Below are 19,050 nucleotides of genomic sequence, written 5' to 3'. Positions count from 1 at the left end.
CATTTTCATTACCAGGGTCCAATACTCTATTTTTTATCATCCAATGCCATGCAGCACCCTGAATAAGATAAAAACTGGAACAGTGGAGAGATTCTATGGCATGGCATGAAAAAAACATTATTTTCGTACAATATCCTCTTATAGAGTACTTTTATCTCATTTTGCTCACTTAATGTGTAATAAAACTAGATATGCATGTAGGCATACAGTTGATTGTGAAATACTCAAAATGTCATTCCACCATAGTCATTCTGGCTTCAGTGATGTGAAAGGTATCATGTCCATATTTTTTATATGCATGGATTTACTTATTTTTCTTAATAATATATATGTTGTCAATAATGTCTGTTTCCATTACATACCTTAAATTGGTTGTGAATTATGTGTTGGGAAAAAATAGGGTGTTTTCAACTCAAGATTATGTATACTCCCCATAAATTTTGTTAAATTATGTATCTGTTGTGGGTTGGGGATAATTATCATTAATTTGTACCATTTTAAAATAAAATGGGAAAACAGGCTAAATATTTTTTTTTTACTTTGGGTACCCTTTATGAATAAAATAAATGCCTATTAAAAACTTGAAATTAATATTTCCTTGACTTTGTTTTCATTGTGTATTTAGAAATATACAGGCTATTAAACTGTATAATTTTAAATTAAAATTGTTGTAAGGTTTAGCATATGACCTACTGTGTTTGCTCAAATACCTTGGCTTAGACTCCATAAACATGCTCTTTGAGTTATAATTTAGAGATTTAAATTTTTGATCAGTGTTTTTGGGTTAATTGCATCATTCATTTTTCACTTCACATATTCCAGAGTCCATGTTTTCCTGAACTCTGAACGTAAACATTTTCATAAATATGCAAATAAAAGAAATAAGAGTGTTTAAGGGTAAAGTTCTTCATTTATTCCTAAGAAAGATTGTGGACTGAGCAAGCATGAATATCTGTAATGAATGAATTTTTGAGGATAGAGTAGAGGTCTTTTAGGATTGATCGTAGAGATTCTAAGCCCGGGAAGTATGTGGTGCAAATTGAGAGAGGGTCCGAGAATCAGAAAACATGCCAACACTCCCAAACCTTCCTCCGCCGCGGAACCCCACCCTCTTTCAATTTGCACCACTTACTTCCCGGGCTTAGAATCTCTACCCTATCCTCAAAAATCATAACACCATTGCCAACCTTTTTCCCAAATGTCCCTCTGTTTCTTTCAAATGCCCCGCCAACCTATCTGACCCTTCTCAAATCAATCAATCCTCTCTTTGAATCCCCGCCCCGTCCCAAAACCACTCCCATACCATACAATAAACCTAGATGCAAAACATGCCCTATTTTCAAAACCAAAATCCCATCCCTCTCCCACCCACTTTTTAACTCTCTCCCACCTGCTTTTTAACTCTCTCCCACCCGCTTTTTAACTCTCCCACCAATTCCCTCCTCTACTTGCACATCTAGCAATGTAGTGTACCAAGTTTGCCCTGCCTATTATATTGGACAGTGTACCATATCCCTTAATATTAGAATTAACAACCACCGGGCCTCATGCATACTGCCTCTGGGGATTGGGAGCATATCAATCAGGGCCACCAGGCTCCCTATTCCCAAACAGGCTTCCGAACACCACACTCCCTTTGATAAATGCTATAGTGTATCCATTTTAGCACCCCTCCCACCCTCTGATCCTCCACTGAAACTCAAAACATTAGAGCAATCCTTCATCTGGCTCTTGGAGTCCTGGAATTGGCCAGGAATCAATATTAGGCATTAATTACCCTGCTCCTAACATATTTTCATCCCCCCTCCACCCCCATCACCTTTGCCCCACCAAATTTTCCCCACCCTTCTAACGCTGCCCCTCCAAACCCTTCCCTTCCGAATTCTCTCACCACCTTCCCCTTCCATCCATCGCTGCAGCCCTCGTATTGCCTTCAGTTCTGTCCCTCTCTTCCTTGATAAAGGTGGATACGACCACCGAAAATGTGAAAAATAGTGAGTCTCTTTTTTGTGAATTTCTGTGTGTTTTTGTCTGTGCCCACTAGTGCTAAGTGTTATTATTATAAGATAATCTACCGGTTAAGGTAGGTTTTTGGATGGACAGAGCTCCTAAATAAATATTTTCTGACTCCTAGCAAAACCCAACATCCTACTCTACATAAGGTCCCTCTTTAACTCCGAGTAATTTCTTTCACCCTTCATCCTGTCCAAAATCCCTATCCTGTTCCTTCCCTTTCCTCATTTGCCTAACATTCTTCCCTCAATTACAGCCTTCAACATCCCACTGCCTGTCAATACCCCCTTCATCCACTTTTCCTGCATCCATAGGATTTCACTCAACAAACCCCTCTCTTTGCCCACCATATCAAGTACTTCCTCATTTGTTTTCTTCTCGGTCCATGTCACCATCTCCATTCTTCTCTAAACCCACATTTCAAAAGCCTCCAGTCTACGTCTATCCTCCTGCTTCAATGACCATGTTTCCACACCTTACATAGCTACGCTCCCTATCAAAGTTATTAAGAGTCTTTTCTTAATATCCTTAATCGACGTCCCTCTCATCAACTCCTTCCTCCTTGTGAAAGCCTCTTTGCCTAGCACAATTCTTCTCCTTACGTCCCTACTCCTTTGACCGTGTTGGTCCAAAACACTTCCGAGATATGTAAACTGTTCTACCTGCTCCAGCTTTTGCCCTCCTATTTTAATGTTTAGCTTAGCCTTTTTCTTCCTAGAAAATCGCATAACCTTTGTTTTATTAATATTGATTTTCATCCCATACCTATCGCACTGAATTTCCAATTCCCTCAGCAATGCTTGCAACCCCTTGGCTGACTGACAAACTAAAGCTTGGTCATCAGCAAACCTAACTGATTTTACGAATTCCCCGCCCACCTTCATTCCTACCTCGAGTTCTTCCCATGCCTATTTAATAATTTCCTCTGCATACAGGTTGCAGAGCAACGGTGATAATGGGCAACCTCTTCCTAACACTGCCCAACTGGACTCCCCGTTCCCCACTCGCACCTTTGCAGTCTGAGTCATGTACAGGTTGCGGATTAGCCTCCAATCTATTCCTATTTTCTGCAATATACTGATTAGTTTTTCCCAATTCACTCTATGAAACGCTTTTTCGAAATCTACAAAACAAGCAAATACCTCCTGGTTGTATTCTATACTCCTTTCGATTAATATTCTCATTACTGCAATGGCATCATGCGTACCTCTCCCCTTCCTAAACCCAAACTGATCATCCCCTAAGTAAACATTTGCCCCACTCTCTATTCTTTTGTTTATGATCCTGAGAACAACTTAAGCTGCGTGGGATATCAAACTTAGTGTCCTGTAGTCCTCACATGATGTAGCCTTTACCTTTGTCGGAATAGGAACTAAAACTGATCTCACAAAGTCTTCCGGCCAGATTCCTTCCTCATAAATACTACGAATGAGCCCATATAGCCTCTTCCTCCCAAATTTTCCTAAACATTTCAATAGTTCCGCGTGAATGTTATCCACCCCCATGGCCTTATTTAGGTTCATCTCCCTAAATGCCCTTTCTATCTCATCATCGAGTATGCCTGGACCTAAGCTATCTTCCCTTACGTCATGTTCCTTTTACTTCTATGTCTAACTTTGTTGGTCGAAGTTCTTTACTATACAGATCTTCTATATACTCCTTCCATCTCTCTTGGATCTTTCCTGTGTCAGCTATTACCTTACCCGTCTTGTCTCTAACTGCTATCGTTGATCTCCCTTTCTTACTTCCCGATAAAGATTTAACTTTGCTGTACAGCGCACCGATTTCACCCTTCCTCTGCAGACTTTCCATATCCTTGCACTGCATCTTCCACCATGCTTCTTTTGCTTTATTTGTTGCCCGCCTCAATTTATTGTTTAATTCTTTGTACTTCATTTTGCCTAACTCTGTATTTACATTCTTCCATTTTCTCTGCTCATCCATCTTTGTAATCATCTCATCCGCCAAGTGATATATATGTATGTATGTATGTATATTTGTATATGTATGTGTATATATTATATATATATATATATATATATATATATATATATATATAACACTTTTTGAAAGTCTCACGGACGTGAATAATAATGTATAACACTTAGCACTAGTGGACACAGACAAAAACACAGAAACACACAAAAAAAAGGACTCACTATTTTTCGAATTTTCGGTGGTCGTTGCCACCTTTATCAAGGAAGAGAGGGACAGAACTCTCTTCCTTGATAAAGGTGGCAACGACCACTGAAAATTCGAAAAATAGTGAGTCCTTTTTTTTGTGTGTTTCTGTGTTTTTGTCTGTGTCCACTAGTGCTAAGTGTTATACATTATATATATATATATATATATATATATATATATATATATATATATATATATATATATATATATATATATATATATATATATATATATATATATATGTATATATATATATATATATATATATATATATATATATGTATATATATATATATATGTATATATATATATATAACATATATGTATGTATGTATATACACACACACATTTACTACAATCCCATGGGTAGACTAACAATATACCTGTGAGATTCAATCGTAGGAGAAAGAGAAGAGGTACACAAATAATGATTCAGAACGCAGAGCTCCTGCAATGATTTTGTAGTAGTAGAAGTAGTTATTATTGGAAGGGACCAACAGTTAAGATCATTTGCGCCATTAGGGATGGATGGGAAAGGATGAAGGGTGGAAAGAAACCTGGCATCGGCATTAGCCTACTCTTGTCAACAGGCATCCGCAGTTTAACGTCCCATCTGACGGACAGCTTACTCACTCAAGTGCTCTCCACAAAGCAACTGAAGTAAGGAGAGGGATACCACTGAAAAATATTTGTTGTCTCCAGGATTTATGTGAGGGCCCATTTGGTGGGAAGCCTGTATGTGAGCCACCACACCATCCCGATCCCTCAATGAATTTGTGAAAATCAAAGTATTGAATATCTGTTGTGTCTATGTTGCACCTCTTGTCTTGGAAATGGTTATTTTTTTATTTTGAATTACCATGTCAATAAAATTATTTTGAATTTCCGATGAATTATTTTTTTGTAAAAAATTTGTGCCTTATGACAAGGGCACCTTTAATAATCAGCAGGGAAATAAATATGAGCACTCAGGTGGGAGACTTTGTGGACTCTGAATGTGAAAGTCATTTAAAAGAGAATGCAAGATTTTTGACCTCTTCGTAACAAGTTTGAAAGTAGTGTACACCGTTTCATGAAAGTGCAAACTGCAAGCGATGCAATTATTTGTCAGTAAAACGGCAGGTATTCCATTCTAGCGTCAATGAAAGAGGTATAGTGTTTTAAGGACACTGAAGTATATTGCTGCTATTTTTCATTTCCTTAGTGTCAATAAAAAACAAAAGTTTTGATAGCCAACCTTTTGTTCTGGTGCTAATGTGGTGACATCTTTCACTGACCTAATTTTAAAAGTTATCAACATTTTAAACAACTGAGCATTTCTTTGAATTATCAGCCTTTGACTTTACATATATTTTTTTCAAAATAACTAGAATGAGGAACTTCTGACATACCTTTCATGCATGGTTGGTTCTCATGCATTCAATCAAAGTAAACCATTGATTCATTTTGTCAGCGAATGATATACTTCTTCCAACCAAAGAATATAATAAGTGAACTAATTTCTATTTATTCCTGAAACTGAAAAGCATTGATCTCTAATATTGATATGCCTAGATGGTATTATTTTCAGGAAGTTTTTTATGTCATGAGCCTGATTCCTTTGATTGGGAATTGATTGTCCACTCTCTAGAACAGACTAGACTGTATTTTCTTACATTGCTCAACCTATTTGTATGAAATGAATTCCTCATGCCAGGAAAATGAATTCCTTGATTTTTTCAATACACAAGTGCTAAAAAAATAAAGATGATGAATGAGAACTCATGACTACTCATAACTAGATATGAAAGTGAAATAATTATCTCATCCAAGAAATTATAAATTACTTATTTACTTATTCCAGCCTATCTCATCGTCGACTTAGAGATTTCCTTGGAAATGAAAAATAATAACTTTGTGATTCCACAGAATTTTTATTGTGATACGACCCGGGTTTCAATCTTCAACGTCATCTTCAGGTAACAACTCTACAAACATTCATCTATATATACAACATTTCGGTGGGGGGCGGGGAGGTGAGAAGGTGGGGGAGGGAAGTGGGGAATGATGGTTGGAGGGAAGGTTAGGAAGCGGGAGGAGACCCCCTATGGGGAGCACTCCTCTTAATGGCGGAGGAATGTGGGTGGGTTTTAAATGGTTCATAACGAAATGCAACGCCTTTTACATATCTTGAGGTCAAGGGAGAGTGTTGGGGGGGAAAAGAAGGGGTTTTTTACCCTCATTAGCCCAGGTATCGAGCAGACGTAAGTGGGCGACGTGGGCGAGTTATTATATTTCATTTCCAAGATGAATCGATTCCATAAAGTCACGCCGGAAACCATTAATTAGAGATTTCCATCATCAAATTTGGAATGCTTGTTATAAGCTGGGTGATGCATGATATAATCTTATCCTTTGAACTCTGATAGGAGCATCTAATGGAACTTCCTTGGTTTGTCTACACTTTGGTCCACATAAGGCTAATGATCATTTTTCCAATCCAAGTGTTGCATCCTCTGAAGAGTAAAATTTGAAACAAGGCAAGGCATATCTTTGCATAACTTGTGGAAATTTTTTAACAATGTTTTTTGTGTGATGTTATGGCTTAAAGTATCTTTTACTCTTTATTTCTTACGCATTTGTCACCCTAGATAAAGAATATATTTGCATACTTCAAACGGATATCAGATCCTTTGCAAGCTTCATCAATAACAGAATCAATTAGACATTTGAAATGTTGTTTCAGGAAAACCTTAAATCTAGTTTTGCATCTTAAGATTCTTTGATCATGGTCAATAGACCTATTCTTCATGAATACCATCTTAGCGTGAGCTCTTTTTCGCTTGATGTAATCCGTACTTCCTCTATCCCAAGTTATCCTGCTGCCCAGGAAGATGAAGGGTTCTTCTTGCTTTAGTTTCACTCATTGAAATGTGATATCCGACTTCAGCTTCTCTCATAGGAACAAAAGGATTTTATTTTTCTTCTTTTAAATTCTCATATTATATTCTCAAAATACCTAGTCCATTCCTGTGCTTCTTTTATTGCCTCTTCTAGACATATATTGAATAGTGCTGGCGATAGATTACACCCTTTTCTAACACTTCGTTTATTTTGGGTTCTATTTCCCTCCCATTTTTCATTTTCATGGTTATTACCTGATTCTTCTAGATAGATTATCTTCTGTTGTTGTAGTCCATTACTTCTAACATCTTGTTTCATTCGACCTTGTAGAGGGCATGTTCCAAGTCCACAAAAGCAATAAAGGCTTGTTTATGTGTGTCATTTTTGCGGCCAGTACTCTTTCGCTGAGTATTGGCTGTCTTGCTCTTCATTTTTCCTGATCCAAATTGGTTTTCTTCATTCCTTCTATTCTTCATTTAGTTATCCAAGTAAATGTTTTATGTTTGAGATATCTGGCTCAATGGTCTGTGTTCTTCACATTCATCTGTTCTTGGTTTCTTTGGTATTGCAGTCAACGCACCTTACTTGAAGTCCTATGGTAGTTTTCTACTGTCATAACTATCTTAGAGTATTCCAAAGAGAGTATTAATCGCTGTGACCCCAAGTACCTTGAATATTTCTCCATTTACTTTGTCAACCCCTGTTGCATTACTGTTCTTCAGGTCTTTCACATCTCTGTCAAGTTCACATCTCCGATCTCTGGGCCCTGTTTACCCTCTTCTATCAAAGTTTCTTCTGCAATGAAGCCATCTTCAAGTGGTTTGGGTCTTTGGTATAGTTCCTCAATGTATCCCTTCCATATCTTCTTTATGTCTTCATGCTCAATAAGTGCCTTTTGGCATCATTAGTATCTCAGGCGGTATAGCAGTTTGTTTTTATTTCTCTGAATCTCTAATAAATATTTAGGCTGGTAAAGTCCCACATTATTTTACCTAATGTGAGCCTTTATATTTTAACTATAGGTAGGAATATACATTAATATATCGGTCAGTATGCTACTAGTGATAATGGCTGGCCTTTTTGACTCCTTGCTCTCAGGTATTATAAGTGTTTAAAGGAGGGTTTGTGCAAAAAGTTTAATTTCCAATAAGTTCTTAGATAGATAAATAGAAAGGATTTACAGTCTATGTTGGCGCACACACAGCCAGTTTATCCACTTACCCAAGGTGTACCAAATAGCAGCACAGGGAGGCTCAAGATAGTACGGGGGCTAACGTACTGGCTTCCCACCCAGAGGGCCCCGGTTCAAATCCCGGCGGTATTGAATATTTTTCAGAGCTATCTTGATCCCTACTTGAGGTGCTTTGCGGAGAGCAATTTGAGTGAGCACACCATCTGTCAGATGGGACGTTAAGCTGCGGACCCCTTGGCACATTTCGTAAGAGTATGCTAATGCCGACGCCGGGTTTCTCTCCACCCTTCATCCTTTCCTGTCCATCCCCTATGGTGCAAATGACCTTAGCAGTGGGTCACCTACCCTAAATACTACTACTGGCAGCACAGGCTGTATGTGTGTTGTAGGGTTATGTTCATTGTTAAATGAATTGCAGTTCTGACACCCCTAATCCATCAACCTCATGGCAAGTTTGAACTCAAGGTCTGTAACTTAGTGAATGCTAATGATAATTTCAAAAGCAGATGCTAATTCCTTGGTGGTTCCTGAAAAAAAATGATGGTTTTAAAAACTGTTATGCCACTGTTGAGTCCACATGGTAACCAAAATATTCCAGGCATGGTGTATGATAAGTTTATTTTCTTGCCAGAAGATGAATTTCAAATCACTTTGTTTTGGCTTGTTGCTTAAAAAATGTATCTTTCATCATATTGTAAGAATTTTTGTGAGGAAAAAAGTAATGGCATTTTTATTTAAATGTTTTTGTGTGGGGCTGTACGAGTAAGGGGTGTAGCTCTTTGCCTTTCTATGAATGACTATCTATGAAAGCCATGACTGCAGGAAATTGTTATTACATGCGTGATCTCACCTCATCTAAGGAAGATTAAATCGGGGCCATCAAGATAAATAATGTCAGAGGCCATCCTCACTACGTCAAGAAAAACTAATTTCTTAAGAAAGCTTGGTGAAGCTAGGGTCAAAGTTCGCTGATAAGAGAACTCACATCCAATGTGATAGACTGGTTTCTGTGAAGTATGTTTGCTGGGCATTATTGGTTGCATGTGCATGATATATCAGTCAGTTGTTTGATATTCATCACTGCACATCTAAGAAGTTGCTTATTCATGAAAGATTTGCTCAAAGTAAGTTATTCAATTCACTTTTTTGAGCTTTATTAAATTCTTTTGGTAATCTAATTATCTCATATGCATATAAATAATTTGTTGGGTTAAATAAAAGTTAATGGATTAAAGTAAGTTTCTAAATAGCAGGGGTAATGCCAAGCTTGAAGTCAGTGTCAGTTGTTCATAAATTTGATGATTTTTTCAGTCTATGTATCATAACACTCGCTTATTTGTGCTGTATGAAACTTATTATCCTTAGTACAATTGTGCACACAAAGTGTTCCAATAGCTTACACTGGCTGTGTGGGTAGCTATACAAGCTGTGTAGAGGGGTATCCCTTGTGGAAGTCTTTGAGGAGGAGGGGGAGGATGTCATAATAATAAGTTACCTTCCGGAGGGTGAATAAGGCATCCAGTTGGTATCTAATTTAAGATTGTTTAATGTTTGTCATTTTATAAAATATATATATAATTATCCTTGAGCAACAAAGAAGACAATGCAAATGTTCACCAATGAAACCCCATTTAGAATTATTTAAGCCTCAATCAGTCTGTTGAAAGAAATTTTAATACTTGTTTCATTTCCCTGTATTATGCCTTTGAAAAAACAAAAAACAATTCTTTCATGACAGTGAACTTTCTTTCAGTACAAACAGGTAATTGAAGTGATCAGTTGATAATTTTGGCAAAAAATGCTTCCATCAAAACCAAATGTGCTTTTTTTCTCTGAAAAAATGTTTCATGTGTAGGTTTTTCTGTTGATTTCATTTAATAAATATGTTAAGTCACCCCTTATTTTTATAGTATGCTGACATTGGGCTTATTTTTAATGCATCTTTTTTGGTTCATGGTCTTGGTGCTTCCCAAAACCATGATGCCTCCTTTAACTCCCTAACTCTGGAGTTGCTAGTTGGATAAAAGCCCTCAGAGTGTAAGCAGCTACAGAGACTATGTAGCTGGCTACAGAGCTGTGGAATTGCCTTCAACAGCCTCTGTAGCTATGTAGGCACACAGCTTGTGTTTTCATCTATGTTGGCACTTCCTCCTGAGGATTCTAAATCACTTGAAGTAAAAATTCATTCATTATCATATTTTGATGATTTTAAACTTTTTTTCAGAGAAGTAGTGAAATTACTTTTGCAATACATCATAAGTGAAACATGGCCATGCAATCAGCAAAAAAGTTTTGCTCATTACCATCCATTTTTAATGTTGCCAATAGAGGATGTAGGTCAACAAATTTGGCATTACGAGAAGGTGTCATTGAGAATGACTGTGAAAAAATCAAGCCTTACCACCAAGTTCCAGGCCCAACGAGCATTCCGATATTTGGGACATCTTACCTTTACCGCAATGGTCAGTATCTTTTCCCAAGATTAAAAAAATGAATAGGTTACTCCTACATCATATGTAAAGTACCTACCTCTAGCTATTTTGGCATCATGCAAAAAGATTTCTAATCTAAAAGAAATTTTTACTTAAAAGTCACTGCCATTTGAATAATTATCTCTTCCCAGAAGTAATATGTGTTCAGCAGACAGAGTTGGCTGTCAAAATGTAATTGCCCATTTATATTTGTCTGCCACTAGAATTGAAGTATCTCGCTTCTTAATTAAAAGTGTGGAAATCAATATCAAAAAGCATATTGAGACCTTAGGCATAACAAGCCATCATTGATGGTTGCCTTTACTGTGAGAATAGAAAAATAATGAAATCTTTTGAAAAGTTATTCCAAATTCTACCCAACTGCTTTGCTGTATCCATCTGTGTGCTAAAATTTAAGGCAATGCTAAAGGTAGAAAAGACTATGCTTCTGGAAGAGACTGCTCTCCAAGATGATTTCATTCAGCTTAAGCACTTTCTGATCATCAGCACAACAAAAATCTAACTTACATATATATGTTGTTACTTATAACATGTTAATTCAGTAATGCAAGTGCCTTCCTTACACGCATCTGATCTGCTCCACTTGCAGTCCCCTGAGTAGTAGAGTCGGCCCTGCCTACCGGTAATTCTCATGATTCACTTAAAACATGGTCTGTGCTTTGCGATGGGTTTTTTCTCCATCGCCTGGTTTTTAAAAATAACATACATCCTCCGTGTAGGTAGTCGCCATGGCAGCTAAAATACTGGTATAGGTGTATTTTCTTTGTTAAAATTACATGGGCTTAGAATATTTTTCTGCCTGTATCAGCAATAGTTCATCACAACCCTTTGCTTCAGTATCTAGCACCGAAGGTGGGAGGTCAAGGTACTGTTATCATCTCAGCGAGAATGTGCGTGAGAGTGTTTAAGGAGATGTACATAATCATATCGAGGCTCAAGTGATATGACATACTCTGATTGCAGAATTGTAGTAGTTGAAGATATTTTGCTGAGTAGAAAGTGAAAGGATAAATATTTAAAATATGTTTTAATAATATAATTTTATTTTTAGTCACATCTTTATGATGTATAAAGGGGTGGGGTGCAACTTACCTGAGCATCTGAATTTGCAGTAACCTTATAAATGATAGTTTCCATGCCCTAATATTTACTATGGGACAAACCAATTTGGGAAATAATGATGCATTATCTAAGAATGATCACTTTAATATTGTAAATAGTGTTTGTGAATTTAATTCTTAATCCAGCATTTTAAAATGTTTTCCCATCTGTTTCTGATGACCAAGTTTTTTATTAAAAAGTAAGGCATTATACCTTAAAAATAATATGATGCAAATTGCCTCCCTTATATATTTAGGCACATATGAAATAACTAAATACCATGAAGCCTTGAAAGACATGAACAGAAAATATGGACCTATTTTTCGCCAAAATTGGGCTGGGCAAGAAGTACTACATATATTTGATTTAGAAGATGTAAAGACAGTTTTACATTCAGCTGGAAAAATGCCTGTTGTTCCTCCTATTCAGGAAGGTTCTCGAATATATCGCCTGAAGAAAAATCATTCCGTGGGCCTTGGAAACTTGTAAGTGTTATTTAATGAGATTTAAAAATTGCTATCAATGTGTAGCAGACTTTTATAGGTTATCCTGCAAAAAAGTATCGCTTAACTAACATGTGGGTATTTGGGACCACTATGACAGAGGCATAATGATATTGTATCTCATTACGATATTCATACCATGGTGGGTCTCTATTATAGTTATGTTGCAATGATGTCTGTTTATATTGGTTCGAAGAATGCTCAATATACTATAGTGGCCATTTTTTGTGGTATACTTGTGCATTGGTGTATAACTTGTCTGCTCATCCAAAGAACAGGTGGGCTCCACTCATGGCTATGTAGGCTGTTTAGGTAGCTACACTTGGAGTACTTATTGGCAGCACAGGCTGTAACCTACATTATGATAATAATAGGTGCTATTGGGGACATCATATCATCATACTTCTGATGACCTTTTTTTGAATTAAAAAAATCTGTCATACTTTCTGATGATCCCCACAAAAAGCAAATCCATAGGAAGCTCTGGTTTTTTGGAGTGATAAACTGCTTTTTTAAGTGTCTATTGATACAGTATATTAAAGAAGACTCATCGAGTATAACTTGGTGCAGAAATTAGTCACATGGATTGGCCTGGTACCCAGTGTGCTGCAAGTGCATGTCCAAAAATTTGGCATTTAATGTGAGTTCAATAGGAGTATTGTTTATTGACAGATTAGGCACATGAGTTGATTTGATTAAACATTAGATTTTGAGTTTGGATCATGCTTTAACTTATTATCCTCATACCAACTTTAACATAATCCAATAAGTTTTTAGTTTGATGAAAGAGTAGGGTGATGAAGGTAACTTATCAGAAATAATGAAATTAGCATCATCAGTAAATACAGACAGATTTGACTTTCTGTTGGTACATGGCAAATGTAAATCATTTGCAGACAGTAGTAACAGAAGTGGCACTACTGGTACATTGACCCTTAAGGAGCCCGTTTAAAATTTGTGGGGTTTTAATATATATTTTTTGTCATCCAGAATAATTTCAACTCTCTTTAATCTATTCAATAAGTGAGGGATGAAACAGAATTCACCTATGTAACTTTTGGCATCTTTGTATGATAATGTTATTATTAACATGTCAAATGCACTAGAGAAATAAAAAAATAAATCATTCCTTTGTGGTAACTGCGCAAAGAAGTGAAGAAAACTGTATGGTTTCAAAGTGATCTCCTTTTTTAGTATACCCATTTAAATATAATATTGAATTCATGTAGATATACTGGTAGTCAGTTGATAAAAATTGGTTAAAACATATGGAGAGTTTTAATAAAAGTTAAATTGGTCTGTAATTTTCAATGTCATGATAAGCTCCCTTATTTTGTAAATGGGTAAAACTTTACTTGTTTTAAGCAAGTTAGGAAAACTTCCAGAAGGAGGGATTTATTAAGTTAGAAAACAGAAGGCTGTCTAATGTAGCTTCAGTAGTCTAACAGCAGCGTTCCTGGTGTACTATCTATGCCAGGTGTAGAATTGTTACTTAACTTCTGAGCACAAGGTAGAGCCTACGTTTCTTTCATCATGTGGATATAGGTATAAAGAAATATGATATTTAATTTTGTCCTTGCAGTAGTGTTGGCCCTGGGTATGTCTATGTTTAAAAAAGTCTCATTAATTTTGTAGGAAGCAGTACATCCATATGTAATAAGATTGCCTCTGTTATTATGGAAACAATGGAGAGTTCTACAGTTTCCAGCCTGTTTCATTTATGATTCATAATTCTTTAGTCTTATTGGAAGCTTTAGTGAATCTAGTGTTATTAAAAGATAGGTTGGCTTCCTTTGTGGTGAGTTCACTCATTTTTAGTTAAAAGAAACTCAGCATAGTGTTTTAGAAACTTGTTTCCATAATAAGCCATTTATTTTACTTTCTAAGAAATTTCAATTATTTCTAAATTTTATCATGTCTTCCTGCTGAAGTAACTGTACTTTTTTCCTTTCAATCTTGTAGTTAGGTTTGCTCATTTAAGCTATTAATGGCATTCTGAACAACAATTACTGAAATTGGAATGTATGGGTTCAGCCTGAAAGGTGTCTCCTGAGTTACATTTTGAAAACTAATACTTTAGATGATTCACATTAGGAATGTGACAACATTTTCCTTTAGAAACACATATTAAGTCAAGAAACTGCACAAAGAGAATACTGCTTCTATCATAGTAGTAGTATTTAGGGGAGGCGACCGACAGCTGAGGTCATTAGCGCCATAGGGGATGGACAGGAAAGGATGGAGAGAAACCCAGCATCAGCATTAGCCTGCTCTTAACGAAAGGTGCCAAGGGGTCCGCAGCTTAACATCCCATCTGACAGACGGTGTGCTCACTCAAATTGCTCTCCACAGAGCACCTCAAGTAGCAATCGGGAGACCACTGAAAAATGTCACCTCCGAGATTTGAACCTGGGCCCCCAGGGTGGGAAGCCACCACACTATCTCGATCCCCGACAGAGATGCCATGTAAGCTCCTTCAAAAATTGGGATATCACCTTTAGGTAGGTAATATTTTGGTTACTTCTAACTAGTAATGGTAGTTTTTTTTTATTTAGTGGCAGCATTTTTAACAAATATTGTTATAGATGGAGCTCACATGACATCTCCGTGAGCTCCATCTATAACAATATTTGTTAAACATACTGCCACTGAATAAAAAAAACTAACACTACTTGTTGGAAGTAACCAAAATATTACCTGCCTCAAGGTGATATCCCAATTTTTCAAAGTCCTTCTTTCCTCAGTTAAAACTTCAATGTGCATAAACCTGGTACATAACTTCACAATAAAGGAAATAAGTGTAAGATTGGGAGGAAAATCTAATTAACTTTTGGACTTTTAAGAAATGGAGATGACTGGTATGAGATGCGGAGTGCTGTTCAACAAATCATGCTTAAGCCAAGAGAGGTTCAGCATTATCTGCCCCACGTTGATGAAATCAGCATTCACTTCATCAATCGGCTACTGCAGGATCGCACGAATGAGGGTCATGTTAAAGATCTTCATAATGTGGCTTCAAAATGGTTTTTGGAGAGTAAGTTTTTAAGCACAGGGTTTAATTCATGTTATACATGTATTGGATACATTACCTATGTTTTCATTTAGAGTAAAAAATATAATAGTTTACAGGCTTTACACAAAATTATAATAGCAAATTAACTTGTATTTTCACTTCCTTAAATGTGTACATTATAATGAATTATATACAGAATAAAATTTGTGTACATCAGAAACATAGGTTCATGCTTATTGTTGTAAAACCAACTATTGAATTTCAGATGCTGGAGAAATTCTGTTTGAAAAAAGATTAGGATGCTTAAATGGTGGAGAAACAGAGGTTAATGCGCAGAAGTGGATTGACTCTAACAGAGAAATTTTTTACTATAATGCTATCTTAAAAGTAGCCACTCCTCTGTATAAATACATCCCTACAAGGACATGGAAAAAACTGGTGGCGGCTGAGGATTATTTTCACAAGTAATTCGAATTAGAATATAATTCCCTCAACAAATTAATACTAACTTGCAAAATGAGCATCCTGACCGACTGTGATTGCTAACCACATAGTTTGGTGTTTCAGGGCTGCTGGGAAACATATCAGGGACACTATCCTTGAAATTAAAGCATTGGCAGAATCCAAACAATTGAATAAGGATAGATACAATTTGATGGCATATTTTATATCAAAGGAGTTGAATAATAAAGACATCGCATTCATGTGCCACTCTCTCATATCCGAGGGTCTTTCAACTGTAATAGCCTATTCACATAATTAAGTTGTTAATATAAAGAGAATCCAAATATCTTGGTGTTAACTTGTTTTACTTTTGTTGAATAGGTCCCATCTAGTATGCAATATAATGCATATTGCATAGCAAAACACCCACATATTCAAAAAAAATTACATGAAGAAATTGACAAATTTGTCCCTAGAGAAGGCCCAATCACTGTGGAAGTGTTAAATCAGCTATCATATCTCAAGGCATCAGTCAAGGAAACCTTTCGGTAAGCTTGCATGACTACAATGAAATTGAACATTTTATACCTGAAATTGAAAGTAATATTCCAATTACAGAATGTTTCCACTTGGTACTGAAGTGTCAAGAATAATACAGAGAGATATGGTACTGGCAGGATATTTGATACCAGCTGGGGTAACTAAGGAGCATTATTTACTTTATGATATAACAGTATTTAGGAACCAAATGATGATATAAACTATGAAATAACATTTCAGACAGTCATCGATTTAAACCACTCCAGTCAACTTCGCTCGGAAAAGTATTTTCCTAATGCAAACAAATTTCACCCCGAGAGATGGATGAGAGGAAATGATGCAACGGAAAATGCCTTCATTTTAACTCCGTTTGGCCATGGTACACGCATGTGTGTTGGTAAGTCTTATACATTTGCTTTGCAATGACTATGAAGTAAATAGTGTGCCAAGTTTGATAACTCCTTTCAATTTCTTCAGGTAGAAGATTTGCTCTTCAATCTTTGTATGTTGGCCTTGCAAGGATGCTACAAAAATTTGAATTAGTTTGCAATCCAGAAGATGAGCTGGGACAAGTCTTCAACACACTGCTCTTTCCTGACCGGCCAATAACTGTGAAGTTTAATGGAAGGTGAAAAAGATTTGACACTTGTTAACTTGAACCAAAATTCATTTTATCCAATATATTTTGAGACAAAGACTTGAGCAATCCCAAATAAGCATTTTTATTATCTATCACCAAATTCCCATCTCCGGGCATTCATGATATGCTCCAGCTTGGATAGGTAAATAGACTTATGAAGGTGAAGAGTTACAAATGCATTACTCTAAATTCTATGCAGGAATTACCAGTTTAAATGGGATCAGTAGTATAAATTGTTTCATGTGATAGGTAGCCATGAGTTAGTTGTTAATTTAAAAAATCTTGAGAAATTCACCATGGATTTCAGATAATCCACAAGTTATATAAATTTCTTTTTATCACCAATATTTTTTCTGATGAGCTTAGCACGGGACCAGACCATTGGATGGATTGAAATTCCAGATGCCTTTCACCATTTACTGTCTCACACTAGGCTGCCACTAATATTATTCAAAACCCTAATACAATTAATTACATTTTTAATTACTAATGATCAAGGAATTTCGCTGAAGACTGTTTTCATAACTAATTCCTCAGCCTTGTTTTTCATTAGTAGAAAATAAGAATAAGCTTTAACATTTGTTATTTTACAATATAGCTGCCTCTTAGCTCAAATAATAGAAAGGTATGGAATTCTACAACAGAATATCAAATAAGGTTGAGCCATTTAATTTTTTGATCCAAGTGCCTAAAAGGTAATTTGAAACCACACTACATCTTTTGCTGAAGGTGGGTAGGTATTGTTCAGTTATTTTGAGAGCAGAATGTGAACTCAGTTCTTTCATTTATTTCTTATGTGAATTTACAGAAAACATAATAAATACATTTTGCCACGCTCATTTTATATTCAGGTCGATGATCAGCTTGATAATATATAAATAGAGGTTATTTTGTGACTTAAAAGGACCAATTAGTGTTGGTGACCTTTTGTAGTTGTAGTCTTAGTTGCGACATAGAATTAATTAATACCAAAGTAAGAAGATAGTCATGTTCCCAATATAAGTATTTCAATTTTCATTGTTAAGTCATTACTAGCATATTAACCTACACGAATTTGAAGCTATTTTTACTTTAATGCTCTAAAATGGCACATTCGATGCTTTTCAAAATGAGTTCATACCTACCAGCTAGCTAAGCAGATTTTTTTTACCGGCTGGTTGCCATTAGGAACATAAAGTCACCATATTATAGCTTGTGCATTATTTTTACTTTCTCCATTTGTAGTACAGGAGAAATTATTGTTTTCACAAAAAAATTCAACTTAAGGATTTCACTGACATAAATGTTTTAAGGTCACCTGAACAAGTGACATTAGCCATTTTTTGAATGTGCACAAGTAGTAGTATTTGTGTAGAAATATCTCAAAAGCTAACCTGAGCAGCGGGAAATTTTATTTTTATAGACTATAATTTTATTTTTTAGACTATAAGAATTTCTTAGATTTTGGCCAATATCCACCTAATGGAAGTGACCCCTACACTTTTCTCCGACCAAGGATTGCAGACCCACACCAAACACCATTTGATTGTTTAAACTACGCCCAAGAACTATTTTTATTGAAACCTGAATTTCATGAAGGATCTCAGTTTTTCCCGGCGTATTGTATTCAGGAAGTTCTCTCGGGTTTCCCACCGGGTCAGCGTGGTGTGCACCGACGTTTCGACGGCTAACTCTGCCATCATCTTCAGGGTGAAGTCACTTCACCCTGAAGACGATGGCAGAGTTAGCCGTCGAAACGTCGGTGCACACCACGCTGACCCGGTGGGAAACCCGAGAGAACTTCCTGAATACCTGAATTTCAACTATGCACAATTGTGTTATCTATTCAAATATGAATGAAATTATTAGCATGGGAATCGAACATTATATGAATAAAGGATTGAATTTTCTCTTTTTCTTGACCATTTATACCCCACACATATTTTTCCTTCCATTCAGCCTTCTCATCCTCTCCTGTTTCGTCTTTCCAACAGAGGAATATATTGCCATCAAAACTTTCGGAATTTGCCTTTTTTAATTTTTTGTAGGCTAAAATCATCTAACTC

The 19,050-nt window shown here is 36.2% G+C and overlaps 1 protein-coding gene across 2 annotated transcripts; it reads left to right on the top strand.

Annotated features, from left to right (window-relative positions):
• The first annotated feature begins 9,102 nt into the window (after positions 1–9,102).
• LOC139689378 (probable cytochrome P450 CYP44) lies at positions 9,103–17,069 on the top strand. Of its 2 annotated transcripts, XM_071586458.1 has the most exons (11): positions 9,103–9,396; positions 10,282–10,380; positions 10,497–10,734; positions 12,122–12,350; positions 15,212–15,402; positions 15,647–15,845; positions 15,949–16,120; positions 16,207–16,373; positions 16,444–16,522; positions 16,606–16,762; positions 16,843–17,069. In XM_071586458.1, exons 3-11 carry the CDS (start codon positions 10,539–10,541, stop codon positions 16,995–16,997), a joined length of 1,545 nt encoding a protein of 514 aa, XP_071442559.1. In that variant the 5' UTR covers positions 9,103–9,396; positions 10,282–10,380; positions 10,497–10,538; the 3' UTR covers positions 16,998–17,069. The 2 variants fall into 2 exon arrangements, with proteins under 2 accessions (XP_071442559.1, XP_071442558.1); XM_071586457.1 differs by lacking the exon at positions 10,282–10,380.
• Positions 17,070–19,050: the final 1,981 nt, after the last annotated feature.

The sequence above is a fragment of the Hetaerina americana genome, unplaced genomic scaffold (assembly GCF_022747635.1).
Source record: "Hetaerina americana unplaced genomic scaffold, ioHetAmer1.1.p SCAF_23, whole genome shotgun sequence".
Lineage (NCBI taxonomy): Eukaryota > Metazoa > Arthropoda > Insecta > Odonata > Calopterygidae > Hetaerina > Hetaerina americana.
The sequence above is the reverse complement of the archived record's forward strand: the minus strand, read 5'-3'. Positions and strand labels throughout refer to the sequence as shown.